The 22,108-nt window shown below is 36.2% G+C and overlaps 1 protein-coding gene across 1 annotated transcript; it reads left to right on the top strand.

The window, feature by feature from the left end:
* Positions 1–12,867: 12,867 nt before the first annotated feature.
* On the top strand, positions 12,868–21,874 carry si:dkey-187i8.2 (C-type lectin domain family 4 member M). The gene is made up of 5 exons (XM_056469721.1): positions 12,868–13,014; positions 13,107–14,408; positions 18,244–18,371; positions 20,628–20,734; positions 20,833–21,874. Exons 1-5 carry the CDS (start codon positions 12,903–12,905, stop codon positions 20,960–20,962), a joined length of 1,779 nt encoding a protein of 592 aa, XP_056325696.1. The 5' UTR covers positions 12,868–12,902; the 3' UTR covers positions 20,963–21,874.
* The last annotated feature ends 234 nt before the right edge of the window (positions 21,875–22,108 follow it).

The following is a 22,108-nucleotide window of genomic DNA, read 5'->3' as shown; positions in this document are numbered from 1 at the left end:
CTTTGAACTTGTTGGATTTGCCATCGTTCTGACTCCTGGTTGTTGGTGTGTGCCACTGACACCCGCCCTACTCTGTCTCTGATTAGCAAACAATGGAAATGTACTCTATCTAAGCCAATCATCACGTTCCCAGTTACGCCACATTCACAGACAGACCAATCATCGTCACTGGTTGGTTGTGTGTCCTGCCCCAGCCCCGAACACATACACCCCCACCCCAATGTGCATTTTATTGTCAGTAACAGTAATGACGTTGTAACGGACGAAACGGTAATTAATTTTACCACACGTTACTGAAAAAGTGTCACCATTAATAACGCCGTTTATTTATAGCGCCGTTATTCCCATCACTGAATGTAACCAACATGAACTCACGACCTGTTAATGTATCTTTATGTCATGGCTTTACTTGGAGGGTCACATTATCATTAACTCGTTGCCATTTAAAATAAATATTTACAGATTGATATTTTTCTGATCCCATAACTTTCCATTTGAGTTTTTATTTGCAAATGTCACATCCCTAAAGCTGGAATTGCTCTTCCACAATGTCCTGGAAGCAAAGCATTTTTAGATTTTCAGTTTTGCCCCATTGTCCTGTTGCCCGCTTGCACTGGTACAAGATCAGAGACGTTCCTCGATATACTTTGTACTCGGGGTCGCCATTGGTTCATACTTTGTATTCAGCCCAAAGCAAACACCCACTACAAATGTGCAAATGACTCACGCTGCGGGAAATATAGCCATTTCATTATGAGCGCCGCACACAGAGAGAGAGAGCGGGTCTGATGTGCATCATGTGTGCGGTGGCAGGCAGCCGTACAGCTGTCACGGGCACAATGGATTGGCATGATGAACACACTCGTACAATCCAGGCACACAATCAGCGTGTGGGCTTTATTCCGCCACACGAACAACATGTCAAACCCACCAGCTCATGAACACTGTTTCTTAAAGATGGCATTATGTTTTTCTTTCAGGGAGACTTTCTATCATTGTATGTGTTTCATACTCTTTTTGGTCACTCTTTATGTTCTTGAAGGCTGGTGAAAGTTGACCTTAAGTCCTGTAGGACAGTGGTTCCCAACAGGGGGGTCCTAATATTAGATATTGTCATCATGGCAAAGATAAAAGAAATCGATTATTAGAAATTACTTATTAAAAATGTATTTTATTTAGAAATATGTTGGAAAAAAAAAACAGAAAACAGAAATTGGAGGAAAAAAATATAGGAGTGCTAATAATTCTGACTTCAACTGTATATACATTTTAGGGGGACAGTGATAGTTAAGTGGTGGAGCAAACATGAGCAACTTAAACAAAGCATGTAAATGAAGTGGATAGTTGAATGTCTTGTACAGAGTCTTGTTCAGACTCTAAAGTTTCACCCACCCTGATACTTTGGGGGCCCTGCCCTGATGGTAAAGACAAAAGGTCTGTGTCTTTAGACTCGTTCTTTTACAATAGTTTCAATGTAAAACACAATGCACACTTTTTAGTTATAAACTATTTCGTTTGGATATAAATGTGGAATTGCTGCATAATTAGAGGCTGTTTTTAATGATTGACTATGAATATTGTGTGCGCGATGAAAAGGTCAATTAAAAGTGCTCTGAGCAAGCATTTGTTATTTAAACAACACATGCTCATTGAAAATATGTGCTTCAGCTTACATTTTTTGTGAAATCAAAATTTGACTGCAGTTTATAGGCAAAATTAACGCTAAAGAGCCAACAATTTCAGTTCCTTTTCACACTAATGATATACACACACACATATATATACACACACACACATATATATATATATACATACATATATACATATATATATATACATATATATACACATACATACATACATACATACATACATACATACATATATATATATATATATATATATATATATATATATATATATATATATATATATATATACATACACATATATATATATATATATATATATATATATATATATATATATATATATATATATATATACATACATATATATATATATATATATACATATATACATATATATATATATATATATATATATATATATATACATACATATATATATATATATATATATACATATATACATATATATATATATATATATATATATATATATATATATATATATATATATATATACATATATATAAATATATATATATATATATATATATATATATATATATATATATATATATATATATATATATATATATATATATATATATATACATATATATATATATTTATACATAAATATATTTCCAATGAGCCTGTGTTTTTTAAATAACAAATGCTTGCTCAGAGCACTTTTAATTGACCTTTTAATCGCGCACACAATATTCATAGAGTCAATCATTAAGAACAGCCTCTAATTATGCAGCGATTCCACATTTGACTCATTTAGAGGTAAGTTTTAAACTCCCGTGTGCATTTGCCAGATAATCCGGATAAATACATCGATGGCTTAACTCTGACAATGGGATCTCAATAGGCTTCCCGTTGCGCGGTCGTTGCATCAGCGGCGCATGGCATTCCTACACCGTGCTTCAGATGTACGAGACAATATGTTGATCAAAAACAAAAGAGCTTTTTGAGTGAACCCATCTCTGCCTCCTCAGAGACTCGATCAAGTGCCATGATTACAGCCGAATCTGTTCGCCAATGCTTAGATGAATATTTCCACAGCGTATTAATGCAATGCAGTGCTGTAATCTTTAACAGTAAGGCTAACTTGACATCTCTGTTCATCCGACCCGTTAAAAAGTTTTCCAGATTAGTCAGATATATGGGGGAGCTGTTGTTCTGAAGCTCTTGTTTTTTAGTTGTTGTTGTACTACTACTAACCATCTGCCAACTGCAGCAATTGTTGCAGTAATGTTACATTGCAGCGCGCAAAAACAAAACTGGGGGAGTGTTTTTGTGTGAATTCAAGTCACAAATGAAAGCTTTTGTTCCTACGAGCTCCTAATGGCTGCTGAGTGAGATTGCGTTGGCCGTTTGAGTCCAAAAAAATCACTGTCATCACTTGGAGGTTGTTCATAACAGAGTTTCAGAGTTTTGTCATGTTGTTTTCTGAGGAACATATGCGTTTTTCATTTTAAAGGTTTTATTATGTTTTTGGATTGTTATGGTCGTGGATGAAGTCACTGAAACCATTTTGGGTAGTGTCATGTCAAAGCAAGCAAACAAACAAGTTGTAATGTACAGAGCCGTGACAATGAAAGTCAAGATCCAAATGAGTCAAACAGGCAGGGTCAAACAAGGAAAACGGCATTTATTTACTACATAGAACAATTTGGCCAAACATGAAAACGTGGCAAATTATTACACATATTGTATTGTCTGAAAGTTTTCAAGCCTCTTGTTTCGATGAGCTTTGAATGGCCTTTTGAGTTCAAGAAGCACTGTCATCACAGGAATTTTGTCATGTTTTTTTTCTAAGGAACATATGCTTTATTCAGTTAAAAAGGTTTTGGATTGTTACAGACTCGGAAAAGTCAATGATCAAAAACAATTGTGCGTAGTGTCACGTAAAAACAAACAAACAAGCAAGTTGCAATGTACAGAGTCTTAATGAAAGTGAGGATCTAAATGCAGTTTTTCAAAGGTGGTCAAACAGGCAGGTGTCAAACATGAGCAAACAGCCTGATATAATGACCAAACGTAACTACTTTTTATTTTGTCAATTCAGTGGCTAATTCATGCGAATTCGTAGGAGTTCAGTTGTATGAAATGCACAGTTTTTAAAAGGAAGCGTGGCATCAAACACCACCTGTAAACCCAACCGTCATTGGGGAATGAGCAAATTCAAACAAATTAGCCACTAAATCAAAAAGTTATGTATTGCAGTGAGAACGCATTGGAGCGACTGACGATGTCAAAGGTAAACGGCATTTATTTGCTCCAAAGGCCAATTTGGTCATGACAACGAGCTAAAATATTACACATTTTATATTGTCTGAAAGTTTTCAAGTCTTTTGTTCCTTAAGCTCCTAATGGCTGCTGAGCTTGAGATTGCGTTGGCCGTTTGAGAACAAGAAATCACTGTCATCACACTCAAAAAAAAGACATTTGCTACTTGTTCAAACTACTCATTTAAAATGAGCTGAAACAATGCAATTTTTGATTTTGAGTTGGTACAACTTAATTGTTTTATGTTCAATCAACATAATAAACATTAATGTTTACTAATTAAGCATTAGTAAAAATTAATAAGATAACTTCATAATTTTATGTTGTCCCAACACAAGTCGATTGTGTGGAACCCAGCATTTTTTACAGTGCACTTGTAGGTTGTTTAAAACAGAATTTCAGAATTTTGTTCTAAGAAATATATGCGTTTTATATTTTATTGTAACAATTTTGCATAGTGTCACATAAACAAACAAACAAACAAATTCGTGACAATTAAAGTAAGGATGCAAATGCAGTTTTTCTTAAAGAGCCCATATTATGGGTTTTTGAAAATGCCCTTCCATGTAGTGTGTAACACAGCTCTAAGTGAAGTGAAATATCCAGCTAAGGCTTAAGTCTGTAAGTGTACAGTGTTTAAAACTATTGATTCATCTATAAAGGAGTCGACTCATAGTGCTTCAAACGAGTCGTCTTGGTAACGAGTCATTAGGTATTTCGTGATGACGCGGCTATGAAACACAAGTAGTTGCACGCGCAAACCCGGGACATTTGAAACCTGCGGCCCCGCCCACTAACACAGAAAAAAAGCCCCACACACACAAACACATACACACACAGAGACACACACAGACACCGGTCGAATGAAGTCACGCTGTGCAGATGAATACTATCGACAGCCTACCCAAAGATGAAAGGTCAGCATTATAGCCCAGAGTGCTTCTGGAAACTACGTGTTTAAAAAGAAGACTTCATCGGTTTGTTAATGGAAAGATTAGTAAAGACTGTCAGAACATGGATCAGTGCATCATGGATCAGTTTCTACCCCCATTTCACCAGTGTAAGTACGTGCGATTAAAATTATTGCCTCATTTACATTGTGTTTTGTTACTCGTTGAAAACGCGACGCGTGCCGCTTTGTTTACGGATCGTCAGCTTTTCCTACACACATGCAACGGTCAAGTTTCAAAATATTTCAGCTCAGGTTCAAGGGAGCTGTCTAAATTGCACCCAGCAAGCTGAACTGACGCTCTAGTCTAGGCGAACGGTGAGGGTAATGTGTGTGTTTGTGTGTGTGTTGCGCAGGGCCGGTTCAGCAAGCTGAACTGCCGCTCTAGGTTAAGGACGATCGCGCCGCCCTCAACCCGAAAGTGAAAACAAAAGTGACCCGTTAGCAAAGTGAGGACGGGGGGTGTCACAGATATAACCGAGGACTCTCTATTGGTGTTGTGTCTTCTAAGGAGGAGGAGGAGGAGGTGTTTGTGTGTGTGTGTGTGTGTGTGTGTGTGTGTGTGTGTGTGTGTGTGTGTGTGTGTGTGTGTGTGTGTCTTGTGTGAAAAGAGCAGGTAGATGGTGACGTACTCCTCGCCAGTTCTTGGAGTTTTTGCTCAATAAAATAGTCCATCGTCTGTATTTACATTCACCCACTGGCAGCCAAAATCCACACCTTACACTATAAAGCGTGTATGCACTGTGACTACTTTTATATTGTTGATTCGCTGCTGGGCATTTCACTCTGTCTTGCACTGAAGGCTGTCAGTTTCGACCAATCACAGCAGGCTGTCATCGGTCCAATCAGCGCAGATTAGCTTCGCGCTGAGGACGGGTTTGGGTACAAATGAATCGCTGAACGATTCATATGGGAGTCGCTGGAATAATTAGGTAAAAATAAATGCAGATTATAAGACCATCAAAGTGTTTTTTGACCTTGCATGCATATTAGACTGTTGTTGGAGACCCTTACAACCTAAATATGACCCTACTTCATGTATAATATGGGCTCTTTAATATAAAAAGATAGTCAAACAGGCAGGGTCAGTTTGCTATTTATTTGCTACTCATGACAATTTGGCAAAACATGAAAAGGTACAAATTCTGTATTGTCTGAAAGTTTTCAAGCCTTTTGTTTCTATGAGCTCCAAATAACTTCTGAGTGCGACTGCAATGGCCTTTTGAGTTAGAGAAATCACTGTCATCACTTGGAGGTTGTTGAATTTCCGAATTTGTCATGTTATTCTAGAGAACATATGCAGTTTTCCTTTTTGAAAAGGTCAAGTTTTCAGTAAATGTCCTCAGCATTTTAGTTTCTTTTAGACAAGGTATTATTAATTGGGTTGTGGCAATTCTCTGTCCTTTGATTGGCTTAAATTGTAATTAGAGCTTGCTTTTCTGCTCATGATGATGGAAAGACTTGCTAGGAAAATAAGAAAGGCTTTATGCTACATATACTACTGGCAAAAAATATATATATTAAATGTTTGCAATTAGATGATTTATACAATGTTTACATAAGAATGTTTTCTGAAGGATTATGTGAGACTCCTCACATAATTAAATGACGTAATTAAATAACATGACAAATATTAAATAATACAATAATAATAATTGTAGTAGTATTTTACATTTATTTTATTTTTGGGTAGTGCTGTAACAGATCACAAATCTCATGGTTCGGATCACATAATGGTTTTTTAGTAAAGGATCGTTTATCGGATCAGCCAAAAAGGGGAGGAGACAAATGTAATTTGCTTTCCATTTATTACAAAAACAGCACTGCAAGACACTTTTAGTTTTAACTGACAGAACTTAGAACCTGTAATTTTATTAAAAATAAAATAAAGAAATAATTAGCTGAAACAAATAATAAATAGTAAAATATTTAGTACTGTGAAAAATTCACTGTTAATACTACTGTTGTTGACAACGCTAAAATTAGAAAATATACAAAATTATAATTTGTACAACCCAATATTTATTTTTAGTCTCATTTTCAATAAATGATTCAGTTATTCGCTCATAAAACTTCGTTTCATTGCTAGATGGATCATTTTCGAAGAATAATCCAGCGGCATATTTTTGATGGCAGGCTGTCGCCACCTATTGGTTGAATAATGTAATTGCTGCCTACAACTTACATTTTTGAGCGTCAAGTTGAATTCACATGACGGTGATTTTAATCTTTACCATAAACATTGGTGGTTATATCTAAACTATAAACTGTTATCCCAGTACATGAATCGCTTTCTTGATTTTTGCATTTTTCAAACACAGATTTGAATGCAGCGATTCGAAGTATTTATAAACATACGCAAATCATCATCATTTAAAATTGATGTTGCATGGTTGTTAAGATCCTAATTTTTAATGATTAATTGTGCAGCTTACACTGTATGCATTAATGCAGGTTAAACAAATAGTCACAGAAAACACCTTTAATAACCTAAGAAACCCACCACATGTCGAATAACCTACCACAACTTCATCAATATATTTTACAGGAAAGCTTTCATACATGTGATTTGAATGATGCTTTCTACAGTCATTACAAATTTAGGATTAATCTACAAGTAAAAAATTAATCTGTGGGTCATGTGTGTTTCGCGAACTGTGGGTTGTCATCTATACGAATCACAAAACAAACCGTGATCCATTACACCCCTATTTTTGGGTGTAATAAATGCAGCCTTGGTCATATAGATGCAGAAATGAAAGCATAAAACAAACAAACAAATAAATAAATAACAGTAATTAATTATTGCTAACTCATTTGCATCATCTGAAAGGCGACTTTTGGGGAAATTCTTCAGTCCATAACTTTATGATATCATTGCACTACAGCTGAATTATAACATGGGAACAACATATCAGAAACATTAAATCTACTAAGGCATTCGAAATGAATAAGACTAAAGAAAATGGCACAACAAATTTAGAATTAATACCTTCAGATAATTTAGATGAGAATTTAAATAGCGAATATGAGTGTTTCATACAGCCGTAATGCCAATTCTACACATTTGTGAAGTTTAAATGAATAATTTAGTATTTATTTGAACTCTGACATTCAGCACGATATTATAGAACAGAGTGTATTTGTATGTGTGCGCTGTCCACATCTGCTGTCATATAAATGAAACAGACAATAAAACAATGCAGACACCCCTACAAAAGCATTCAAATTAAACTCAGACATTTGGAATGACGTGGCATAATTGCGAATCACAGAAATGCCTGAAAATGAGCAGATGTAATCGCGCTCTTTTCAGCTGAATGTTTATGCGTGGAACGTGTCATTGATTTCAGGCAGGAAATTAAACACAAAAACACCTTGAGATCCTGGCATGGTCCACCGGTCCCTGAGCACATCAGGTCCTCTCACCTTCACTCCGTCAAGGAGAAAAAGAAGAGAAAGACGACTTAAAAGGATTTCCAAAAACCTTCCCAAAAGAGATTAAAGCTGATCGGCTGCTCGCTTTCACAGGAATTTGATAAGACTCTTTTGCATCATTTAACTTTCAATGGCTTTCCAAAATCTGTGATTGGCCTAAACATCCTCTCATGAGAGGAGACACAGATTGAGAAACAGCCTGCCAAATAGCCCTTTCCACACTTACGTTTGACCTTGTTGTGGCAGAGCGTGAACTAAATATTTGCAGAGCACTTTGAAACCAATAAAAGTGAAATCCTGAAATTTAACGTGCCTTAAAGGCTAATGAAAATTAGCCTGTGATTTACTCACCCTCAAGGCATCCCAGGTTTATTTGACTTTCTTTTTTCAGTTGAATCCATTTTGAGTTATTCATGTCTCTTTTAATGGGTGGAATTTTCCTGCAACAGTCTAAAACAAGTCCAATAAAGTGCTGCCTTCCATAATAAATAAACATGGCTCCAGGAGGTCTCCAGTCCTCACATGGCTCCAGGAGGTAAATGAACGTCTCCTGTAGCAAATCAATGTGTTTTTGTAAGAATAACATCCATATTTGAAACTTTATAATGTTCTGTTTAACTTCTGCTAATGAGAGACTGCCTTTGCGATGCATGATGTAAGACGTATGCTTAGCACATTCGCTGTTTCCCTGTCTTCACTGTGATTCTGTGTGTGTCTCAATGTAGCAACTTGTTTTAAAAAATTTGTGATTGGAAGGAGACAAGTTTGGCCCAATCCCAATTCTATATTTTTACCCCTTCTCCTTGGCCCTTAAAACAGAGTTTGAGGGGGATGGGCTTTAAATGTTATCCCTAAGAAATGGGAAATCACTACAACACTACATCATATGTTGTCGCGAGCTCTTACTTCATATAAGATTGATGATGGCGACTGCTGTAGTTATTCCTGTTGCGTTATTTTTTTTGGTGTTTATCTTAAGGGAATCACTGAAGGCAACGATATCATGTTATCTTAACAATATAATGCGTCAATAAAAGCGTAAATATATATTTCTAAACACACGAAAACAACATTATACCAACCAGACACTGTAAAAAGCTCATTCCTAGAGATATATCCAGCTGCAGACCCGCAGACCCACACACGTTTCAGGCACACACAATCTAGCACACACGATCTAGGCAAACCATATATGGTAACTAACTAACTCCCTAGGAGCATTATCGCCACCTATTGAATTTCACAAATATGGTTTCCCATTTCAGTCATTATTATTATATTGTAACGATCATTTTAATATCTCTGGAGTTTCTGAACTCAAATTATGTAAATAAAAATAATTGGTTAAACACTTATGACTTTATTCACGTGTCCACATACACAAAGAAAACATAATAGACCGTCTAATTGTAGCATTAAGTGTAATAAACTAATTTTAGGATCTTAATATTATCATACTTGGCTTTGTTGTAAAACATAATAGCAAACAATAATGTGTCACATTAAAATTAATTACTATAGTTAATCATTTAAACAATATATAATATAACTATAAACTGATTATCTTAACTGATTATAAACTACTATATTTAACTAAACTGTAGCAACTGTTATATGTTATATATAATATATAATTTTTTTAAAATTAATTATTAACAGTTAATTTGTTTGTATTGCTAATTTAATTGCAACTATAATTACAACAAATTACCAGTACTTTATGGTTTAAAAACAATATATTGCTTACTATAAATTACTATAGTATTTAAAGTGGCAATTGGGAAATCATTAATAAAAAGTTATTAGAAAATTAAGCAAATAAATACTTTTAAATCGCTTGAGTAAAATATTAATATATGCTATACATATACATATACATGCTATACATAATACATCTTTTGTATACTTGTAATAAAAAAAAAAAAAAAAAAATATATATATATATATATATACATATATATATATATATATATATATATATATATATATATATATATATATATATATATATATATATATATATATATTTTTTTTTTTTTTTTTTTTTTTATTACAAATATACAAAAGATGTATTATTGCCTATATTAACTTGCTATTATTTCCTTCATTATAAATGAATCCATTATATAAATTAAACCTGTCCAATTTAGATCTTTCAGCAAGGCCAGCAAACGAGTATCTGCTATATTGACTGTCAGATACTAATGACTGGTCATCTATGATGACTGATAGAAAACGGTTCAGTCTGTTATAATTGAATGGCGATCGGAAACAACGTTCCCCCCATTCGCCCGTCTCGATCGTAATATTTGTGAAATAAAGTAAACACTATTGTTTATTGTGTACCATATTTAATAACCACATATATAAAAAAAAAAATATATATATATATATATATATTGATGACGATGTCCGAGAAGACGTTAATAACATTAACATCCGTTGTTACCATATATGGTTTGCCTAGATCGTGTGCGCTGGATTGTGTGTGCCTGAAATGTGTGTGGTTCTGCGGGCCTGCAGCTGGATATTATTGCATTCCTAGCCACTAGACTTTTCTGACAGGGGATTCGACTGTCATCGAGTGACAGATGTGAAAGTATGTTGTGGGACTACCATAGAAGAGTTATTATTATGGATTATAGATAGTGAAATTTTGTGTTTTTAAAATTTTTGTATTGATCTTTTTCATACCTTGGTTTCGAGTGTGGTCCTGAAAAATCTCTGTTTCAAGGGGTATCTAGCCCTTCTCCTTAGCCCTACGCCTTTAAGCATAGGAGAATTAAGACACCCCTACCCCTTCACATCAACAAGCAAAACGAGGGGTAAGGGGAATGGCTAAGGGGTAGAATTGGGATTGGGCCTTATTTTTTTAAAATAACTCCAATTGGGTTCCATTTCTCTGCATTTCTTCACGAAAAAGGGCTAGTTCCATCAAGTTACTACACACTATTATGAATGAGATATAATTTCATTATCATGCAATGCATTAGGGATGGGCAATATATTAGCATTTGGAATATACCGGTAATAAATCTGCCCACAATAAAAAAAATACTAGACTTATTGTAATAGTAATCTGTGCAATCATTTATTACAGTAGCATGCATGCAATACAGTTTTAGGTTTATGATCCTGTTTGCAAACAGATTTACTGATATCCCTTTACTTTAAATTCACTTCATAACTTCAGTCAAGTGTTTGAAATCACTCCTTTTTGGGACCAGATGTGGTTTCATATCACAGAATGAGGAATCAATAATACAATTTTATAAAATTCAATACGGTGATAGAAGCTAGGGTATTTAGCATTGCATTAGAAAGATCCTTTATGCTTAGAAAATGCCCAGGATGTCTTAAAGAACAGAAACTCTCAACATTAATATGATTATTGTAATAAATATCAGAAAAAAATATTGCTCAATTCCATATCGCCTATCCCTATTATGCATTAGAAATGATCTCTTCTAACCATTCTATCAATGTATGCAAACACAAAAGTGTTTTGTTTTTTTCATTAAGCAGCAGTGAGCTAAAAGCTGAAGTCTATGTACAACCGGTTGGTTTGGTATGGCCGACTAACACGTATATTTGAAAATTCGTATCAAAGATTTCTTACCAGAGAGCTTTGATAATTTGAGACTAGTGGACTCCAGGTTATTTGCAGATCTAATTCTTTTATAAAAAGATTCCATTTCCAGTGTTGAATTTACAGTCTTCACAAATAGGCTGCGTGTGTTACTCAGAACCACTGTGGCTGCAGTTCTAGGCGTTGCTCTCCATCTCACCAGTGGGTGTATTTGCATTGTGTCCACAAGTCTTTATGCTCTTAATGGAGCTTCCCTTTTTATGCGATTCCTTCCCTATTTCAAACACTTAACCCTCCATCTTATTACAGCTGACAACAACTCTTTCAGAACCCCTTTTAAATCAGAGGTGTGAAAAAGTGCTGAATCAGGGGCATTTCATGACAATTTAAAAACAGAAGTTACAAGAGGAGTGGGTGAAATGTGGCAGAAGCAAATCATAGATGTGTTATTTCTTTTGTGCAGTAATTTTATAGTGCTGTCAAAAAGTATTTGCCCCCTCTCAATTTTGCAATACTAATGCTTTTTTTTGTAATTTCAGTTATTAAGGGAAATAAAGCTAGTAATGTGAAGGTAAAGCTGAAAATGAAAATGTACCTGCCTCCTACACTTAACAACAAGTTGTTCCATTCTTGGTTTTTCACATCGCTGTGGAGGAATTTCGATCCATTCTTCATTGCAGAACCCATTTTGGAATGTTTTATGAGCATACACTGCTTGTTTTAGACCACGCCAATGTAGTATTTCAATTGGATGTTACGGGAGGTGGGGGGTGAGGGGGATATGATCCATTCGTAAAGTAAATTAAGGAAGAACAAGTGCTTTTTAACAGGATATCACATGGTTTTGATCACTTTGATCAAAAGCAGAACTTTTGAATGGGACAGTCCACTTGAAGCAGCAGCTTCAAATAAAAGTACACTAAACACCAGCAGGTTGATTATGTCTTGTTTTGGCAATGCAAACTCTCTTGAAAAGCATGAAATGGACAAAGATGTAGAGATGAATATCTATTCTAATTCAGATCTTATAAACATTCTGGATGTCAGCAGAGAAACCGAGAACACCAAAAGACAGCAACCCCTTCAACAATCAGGTAACGATAGACAGCAAACTCTTCAACTTTCAGGTACCAAAACTCAGTTTCTTATTTTAACATGCATACTTTTTCCATATCTTCATCTACAGGAAGTGATTATGTGAGGATCAGAAACTACAGAGTAGCCACAGTATGTTTGGTGCTGATTTGTGTTCTTCTGCTGTCTGCAGTCTTAGTGCTGTATGCCCACATCAATACAAACAGCACAAACGAGACAGAAGAGCGGCAAGAGCTGCTAGCCAACCTTACTATTGAGAGGGACCAGTTAGAGTCCAAGAGCATTCGAATGACAAAAGAGAGAGAAGAACTACTAGCCAACGTTACCAAGGTCACTAAAGAAATGGACCGGCTACTGTTTGAGAGCATTCTGTTGACAAAAGAGAGGGAAGAGCTACTAGCCAACATCACAGAGGTCACTAAAGAAAGGGACCGGCTACTGTTTGAGAGCATTCGATTGACAAAAGAGAGGGAAGAGCTACTAGCCAACATCACCGAGGTCACTAAAGAAAGGGACTGGCTACTGTCAGAGAGCATTCGATTGACAAACAGGAGAGAAGAGATACTAGCCAACATCACTAACCTTACTAAAGAAAGGGATCAGGTACTGTCAGAGAGTATTCCATTGTCAAAAGAGAGAGAAGAACTATTAGCCAACTTCACCAACCTTACTAAGGAGAGGGATCGGCTACTGTCTGAGAGCATTCGAGTGACAAAAGAGAGAGAAAAGCTACTAGCCAATATCAGCGACCTCACTAATGAGAGGGACGAAATACAGTCAGAGAGCATTCGATTGTCAAAAGAGAGAGAAGAACTACTAGCTAATAACACCAAGGTCACTAAAGAAAGGGATCGGCTACTGTCGGAGAGCATTCAATTGTCAAAAGAGAGAGAAGAACTACTAGCCAACAACACCAAGGTCTCTAAAGAGAGGGATCGGCTACTGTCCAAGAGTATTCATTTGGCAAAAGAGAGAGAAGAACTACTATCCAACAATACCAAGGTCACTAAAGAAAGGGATCGGCTACTCTCCGAGAGCATTCGATTTTCAAGTGAGAGAGAAGAGATACTAGCCAACAACACCAAGGTCTCTAAAGAGAGGGATCGGCTACTGTCCGAGAGTATTCGATTGTCAAAAGAGAGAGAAGAACTACTAGCCAACAACACCAAGGTTACTAAAGAGAGGGACGAGATACTGTCCGAGAGTATTCAATTAAAAAAGGAAAGAGAAGAGGTACTAGCCAACATCACCGACCTCACTAAAGAGAGGGACCAGCTACTTTCTGAAAGCATCCAATTGACAAAGGACAGAGAAGGATTATCTTCAAATATCTCTGACCTGATTAAACAAAGAGATCAGCTAACTAAGGAGAAAATTGAGCTGTCAAACATGGGTAACTATGAACTATTTTTTTAAACAGCGTATTATAAATGATTAGGTGCAGCTGGTTAAAAACAGAGAATAGGAATCTACAAGATGACCAACAATATGAAGAACATGCTCAGGAGCACACATTGGCAATAAATAGAAATCACCACAGAGGAAAAAGAAACTGACCACAGGGTATTGAATAGGCTTGGAATGAAACTGACATTTAAGGAAGCAGCTACTGTATCTCCACTCAGAACAAATAGAAATATATTCCATTTCCACACCATTCTATATACACTATATTGTATATTATATTAGTAGTAGCTTCTTTTGCAAAAAGTGTTTAGATGCTTTTTATACTTAGTGGTGAAAGTGGCAAATACTTGCACCTCAGTATTAAGTACTGGGATACTAAGGCTATATAAAAACTGTGTGCATTAATGCCATTTTGAGTCTAAATGAGAATATTTATTTAAATTCTTGCAGACTTGCATCTCACACGAATCATAAACATTTTTGTATTAAATACACACGGTATTATATTTACACTTGTTATTTTTTAATTGAAAATAGATGCTTTCGTGATTTGCTATGTAATGAGAAAATGACTATGCTTCAATACTAGAAAGTAGAAATACCAACATGGTCCACGCTGGCTGTGAGAATGCTATGGAAATCGATGATAAAGCAAGCTTTCCCCATTAGAGCTGTGCTGAAATTCATCTAAGTAATTGATTCTGCATCGATTCTTTGATTTTTAAATGCATCTCTATTCTCTTTTGAATTGATTCTGAGCTTAGTTTTTAATAGGGGATGGCACTGTATGCCTTACAAGCACGTGTACTCAGCTTGCATCCAGTTCCCTGCAAATACCACTTGCACAGTTAAAAACTAGACTAAAGCACCATCTGCTGTTTCAAGAGAATTGATCAAAATTGACATTTCAAATAATTTTTTTTATTTCTGGTTTTGAGTCCCGGCTGGGTCAGTTGGTATTTCTGTGTGGTCTTTGCATGTTTTCCACATGTTCGTGTGGGTTTCCTCCAGGTTCTATAGGTGAATTGAATAAACTAAATTGGCCGTAGTGTATGTGTGTAAATGTAAGAGTATGTGGGTGTTTCCCAGTACTGGGTTGCAGCTGGAAGGGAATCCGCTGTGTAAAACATATGCTGGATAAGTTTGCGGTTCATTCCGCTGTGGTGACCCCTGATGAATAAAAGGACTAAGCCAAAGGAAAATGAATGAATACTTTTTTCACCCCAGCTCTAGTCACCATTTTCAATGAGTTCTTATGTGTTCTCAGTCTTACAATCCAACAGGGCATTGTACTTTGATGTCAAGTTCTGGTTCTCTGTAAGCTTGATAATTTGTGAGGTAATTTATTAATGTAGTTATATTGATAATCAATAATCTAACGATTATTAGAACAGTTAATTAACTATCCATTGAATATTTCACCAGTTAATCAGCATACTTATTCAGCAGTTTGTCACTTGTGTATATTACACTTCTTTTTACCCTAGGCAAAACATGAAAAATTATAAAGAGCTTTGCAGTGAATATATCTTTGCCTTTACACACGACACCATTGTTTGTTTGTAAGTGCGTCATATTTTACAACGCTGGTTTGGCTTCATTTTCCAACATTCTTATAAACACCATGTATTCTTCTGTTGGTGTCATGTTCTGTCATGTTTGTTCTGTCTGTGTTGTCAATGTTTCATGTTTGCTTGTTTGTCTTGTGTCTATGCATGAGTCTTTTTTTTGTTTGCTATGTGTTTCCTTCCTCCCACCTTGTGTGTAACTGTCTTCACCTGGTCCTTGTGTGCTTTCTTCCTTTTATATTGTGGTCTTTTCCCTCATGCCTTTGCTAGGTCACTTTGTGTCTGAACATCAAGAATATTTTAAGCAAGTTCTTGATTTGCTATCACATTCCTCTTCTTATTCATTTTCAATTAGTTGTTTCTTTATAGCAGTGCCTTTTGGCTTTTTTTTTTCTGTACTTTTATTTTCCTTACAATTTTGAAGCAATCCTTGCCTTTTGATTTGGTATCATTTTACACATCATTTTCTACCATTTGAGAATATTTGATTTTTAGTTTTATTTAATTACTTTAGTTTATTGTTTGCTTTTAGCTTTCTCTCCCTTGTCTTGTTTGTCTTAAGTCTAGTTTTCACTACATGACTTTAAACATTGGCAGATTGCTGTGCTGTTCAGACTAAATGACTTGATTTTGTGTCACACTATGGAACAGAAATGATCCGTAATAGGGTGTCACACACTACACCATATAACAACAACTCAGTCACTTAACAACTTTGCCCAGCCCCCAAACCCCAGCGAATGAAATGTTCAGGGTGGAGCTTTCAGAAAGAGAAGAACGCAAGTGATTGCTTGTTTGGTTATGACATCACTAACACAAAGCTATTGAAATCTCTCTGAAAGCGTTTAAGGGACTGTTTGAAAGCATCTTCAATCAGCTGATCTGTCAGCAAATTGATCACTCGTATATCTGCACACTTCAGCTGATATGTCTGGTTTTCATATGCTCTCGTGTCATTGGCTGCATTCCTGTCCAATTTTTTAAGCTCTCCACTTGCGACCTTCCCTCCATCTTTACTGATTTACTGATTACATTACGCATGTGTCCAGTACTAATGGAATATCTTAATGAGTTTAAATGGAATGCCCTATATCCTTGGTCACTGTTGGGACATCACTATCACATTGCATTATGCGACATATACTGTAGGTGCTGGAGTTGACATATGAAGCCAACTCGCTCCCTTAGTCAAAATCGGGATCAAGAGTATGTCCATATAAGCTTCCCTCGTTCACTTGTTGAAGTGGAACGAACTTCTAACTGTTATCAAGTTTGTGAGTGCATGTCTATGATTAAACTGGAGCACAACCCATTTAAACGCAGGGTGAAGTGAGTGCATTGATGATCTTTCTGGCCAATCACAGACAATTCTGTTGAGCATGTGAACATATTGACCAGTCAACCCATGACTTCTCTCATTGGCACATCGTTGGATCAAGTTGACTGACTGGTCTAGAACATTTAGCTTGCTATATATTGGATTTTCATCTGCAAGGTGTTGGCAAAGTGCGAGCAAGCCTCTTTGAAGCATCGTTCAGTAGTTCATACAAAGACTGCTGATGACAGATCACCTGTTGATTTTGCCACGATCTGTTGGCGAGCTTGTTAACTTGCAAATCGGTCTGAAATTATGCGTAAAATCCTGTAGTCTGAACTAGGCATTGTGTTTGTCTTGTGTCTTGTATCTTTTGTTCCTTGGCTGCTTGTTTCCTCTGTCTGACTGCTGGACTGGTACTGAATTGGCCATCCTCTCTGGACATTGCTTCGCCGTGCTCCTTCCAAAGCCCTCCACTGCCTTCTGCCTGGCCTGGTTTCTTCCTCCAGTTTCCCAGCCTTTTACCACCTTTGGCTTATATCTGCCACATATCTGCTAGTATCCTGGGCTCTCCAGCACTACTCACCATCATCAACTGTTGTATGTATGTTACTCCTGTTTCTCCTTGTCTGTCAATAAAATCTTTTAACTCACTCTGCATTTGAGTTCTCCCATCCGGAATCTTTTCATTTGGTTGGCCTTGGCTGGTAGTGTCTGGCTTCTTTCGGTTCTATATTGCTTCTATCAAGGAGGGCTGAATTAATCTTACACTCAACTGGGCAACCTGCATTATTTCTGACTGGTACATTAGGACATACTATTTCTATATACAGTATTCTGCAAACAGAAATGGAGGGTACTAAATTTCTCTATTTGTTTTACTGCTGCCAATGTTGAGAAATCATTTCTGTGCTCATAGTGAAACTCTGTGTCTACAGATGGATGGGTTTACTATCAATCCAGTCTTTACTTCATTTCCTATTTGATGAAGAGCTGGGAGGAGAGCAGAAAAGACTGTATAGCCAGAGGAGCAGATCTGGTGATTATAAACAACAGAAAGGAACAAGTGAGTGAGGATATATTTAGAAAAAGGGATCTATTTGAGGGGGGGTGTTAAAGTTTGTTTTGGATTATTACGTCGTATTTCAATTTGTTCAGCAATGAAAAAGATATGAAACAAAAAATGTGGATCTAAATTACAGAACAACTAACAATTTCCTAAATGTTGGGCTCACTGGTCATATTTGCTGTCATCCTAACATGAGTGTATGTACTCCATTTAGAAGACACTTTTATCCAAAGCAGTTTACAAGTGACTAAAATAGAAGCACTTGAAATTATCAGAGTCGCAGTATACAAATGTTTTTTTAAGTTAATCTTTATATATATATATATATATATATATATATATATATATATATATATATATATATATATATATATATATATATATATATATATATATATATATATATATATATTTATTTATTCATTTTTTCTTCCTCTGAGCATACGGATAGGATAGAGAATGTAGATGGTTTGTCAAGCCCACTCACCTGTATGGGGCACACTCAGAATTTCACAATGTTTTCAAGACGTATCGGGTGCTTATAAGGTGCCTGAAATATATTTGAGAGGAAAGAGTGTGTCACCCAAGCCCACTCACCTGTATGGAGCACACTCAGAATTGCAAGATGTTTTACGTATACATAGTGTTCATAAGAGAGTGTCTGGTGCATACAGAGAGGAGAGAGTGTCACCTACAGGTTGATTGTCAAACCCACTTATCTGCGTGAATCCCACTTAGAATTGCACAATGTTTTCAGAAACATGGAGTGTTGAAAAAAAAGAGTAAAATAACAGTTTTACGCATATTTAACAATATATAATAGTAAGCAAAAGGTGGAGGTGAAGTTTCATAGTTTTGGGGATGTTTTCTCAGTCCATGCAAATGCTTATCAGAAGCTCATACAGGAAAATGAGCCTCCTGTCTAATTCTTAAACACTGGTAGAGCAGAACAATAAAATGGGCACCCTGAAGTCCTGACCTAAACCTGATTGAAAATCTCCAAAAAAACATTGGCAACAAAGTTATCACCAAGAAACTCATACAGTTAGTAAACTGTGGAAGAGACTGATGATTTTTCAGAGCATTTCCATCAGTTTTAGATCAGACTCCATGGTGCCCGTTTCCTTATTCTGCTTTACCACTGCTCGTTTACTAACTTTTTATGTATTGTCAAATATGTGTAAAAACTGTTATTTTACTCTTCTTGTTAATACTCCATGTTTTAAAACATCAATAATGGTAATTATTTTGCTTTACCATTGTGAATAATAAAATGGGCATCATGGAGTCCTGAATCTAAACTGGATTGAAAATCTCAGAAAAATCATTGGCAACAAAGTTATCGTTAAGAAACTCATACAGTCAGTAAACTGTGTGGAAGAGACTGATGATGTTTTAGAGATTTTCAATCAGATTCATATCAGACTTCAGGGTGCCCATTTAATTATTTAGCTTTACCAGTGCACCTTTCACTAACTTTTTATATATTGGTAAATACGTGTAAGAACTGTTATTTTACTCTTCTTATTAAAACTCCATGCTTCAAAACGTGAATAATGGTAATTATTCTGCTTTACCATTGTGAATACTAAAATGGCCACCTGATTGAAAATCTTTGACAAAAAACCTTTGACAACAAAGTTATCGCTAAGAAACTCATACAGTCAGTAAACTGTGGAAGAGACTGATTATTTTTCAGAGATTTTCAGCCAGATTTATATCAGACTCCAGGGTGCCCATTTAATTATTCTGGTTTACCGGTGAAAAGCAGAATAATGAAATGGCCACCCCTGAGTCCTGAACTAAACCTGATTGAAAATCTCTGAAAAGTCATTGCCAACAAAGTTATGTCTAAGAAACCCATACAGTCAGTAAACTGGAAGAGACTGAAGAAGAAATGATCAAGATCTCGCAATGTAGTAATGTACTTTGAGATACGAGTGTTATGCTAAGAATGACTAGTGATATTCTCGGAGAGGCCCCATATCGGCCCCAAATATGATGAAGCCATTCAAAGCAAGGACCTCTACACTTCCTACTCATTTTTTAGTGTTGTAACCTTCAGAAATTTTTGTTGTAGTTGTATTCTGATCACTATTTCCACAAAAAGAGTTTAGGTCAAAGCTTATTTTGTGAAACACTGTATTGCTAGCATGGTATCACCATCCCATTATTTCTGATGAAGAAAAACATAAAAAATGTAACCGTTCATTCATTTTGATTTCAATGTACATGCCTGATTCATTCCAATAGGACATGGTTAACATGATTTGTGGTGATGTTTTGGTCTGGATTGGTCTGACTGATATTGAAGAAGAGGGCACATGGATATGGGTTGATGGCAGCAAACAGATCTCTGGGTGAGAAACCACTGCATTTAACTCATTGCCTAATAAATGATCCTCACTGCAATAGTATCATTACATAGAACACTCCACTACAAATGTTTTTGATCTAGTTTCAGGTATTGGAGGTCTCGAGAACCTAATGGAAATAGAAAAGAGAACTGTGTACTGACTGATGCGCACGGGTGGATTGATCATCGATGTCCTGAAACGTATAAATGGATCTGTGAGAAAAAAATGTGATACCTTCATTTTGATGCTACTTTGATTATTATGTGAGATGCAGGTTTATGCATAAATAGTTGTACTTGTTGTACTACAATTTTTATGCAAAAATTTGGGTACCCCTCTGTGGCTGCATAATTATGTGCTCTTTCTTTATAAGAGAAAATCACAGTGAAATGCCATTCGGTTTCTAGTGAAAGCTAGATAATGTCATGTTTTTTCAGACAGAAATATGTATTATAGCAGCATTGAGGTGTGTGAAATTTAATTGAAACTGAAAAATAGGCTATGCAAAAGTTTGGACACCCTCTTTTTTGTGTGAATTTCAAAACCTGTAGTCTCTTAATGCTGATTGACTACAACACAAAATTGATTTGAGTGAAGCTGCGGTCACACTGGGCTTTTCCTCCCATAGACTTCCATTCATACGCATGCACGCGAAAGCGTCAGATCGGAAACGCAAGGTCATGTGTTAAGTTTCGCATGTCGCTGGGGTGCAAAGTTCAAGCTTGGTGAACTCTGACCTGCAAAATTGCATCACTTGACTGCGTGAGACCAATCGAGGGTCAAAACATGACCTCTCTGGACAGAAATTTAAAACATGGAGCAATCGCTCTCTTTTTTTAATGTCTAATCCTCTTCTTTAATCCCACCCTTTTCGCAGCACCGTACGACAGAATTTCGCACATACAAAGCCCAGTGTGACCGCAGCTTCATTCTGTGAACCTTGACAATCCTTACACAGGTGCAGCCAATTATGTGCCAATCATCTGGTTGCTAGTTATGCTTCTCCTTTTTGTGAACCTGAAAGTAGCAACATGGGAACCTCCAAAGAACATCATAATCACCTAAAAACTAGGATAATTCACCAACATGAATTAGGAGAAGGATGCAAAAAGCTATCCCAAAGGTTTAAAGGGCACCTACTGTAGGTTGGCCCTTTTTTCAGATTTAATATAAGTGTTTTGCGTCTCCAGAATGTGTCTGTAAAGTTTCAGCTCAAAACACCCATCAGATTTTTCATTATACCTTTTGCAAGATTCTATTTTATACATTTTTGCACTAGGGGGCTGTTTTGTTGTACTGCGCCTTTAAGGCTAGTCCTCCCCGCCAACCATATCTACGTGCATTTCTGCGTGCCTTAATCTCCTCCCTCGGCTGCGT

The sequence above is a fragment of the Danio aesculapii genome, chromosome 12 (assembly GCF_903798145.1).
Source record: "Danio aesculapii chromosome 12, fDanAes4.1, whole genome shotgun sequence".
Taxonomy (NCBI): Eukaryota; Metazoa; Chordata; class Actinopteri; order Cypriniformes; family Danionidae; genus Danio; species Danio aesculapii.
The sequence above is the reverse complement of the archived record's forward strand: the minus strand, read 5'-3'. Positions and strand labels throughout refer to the sequence as shown.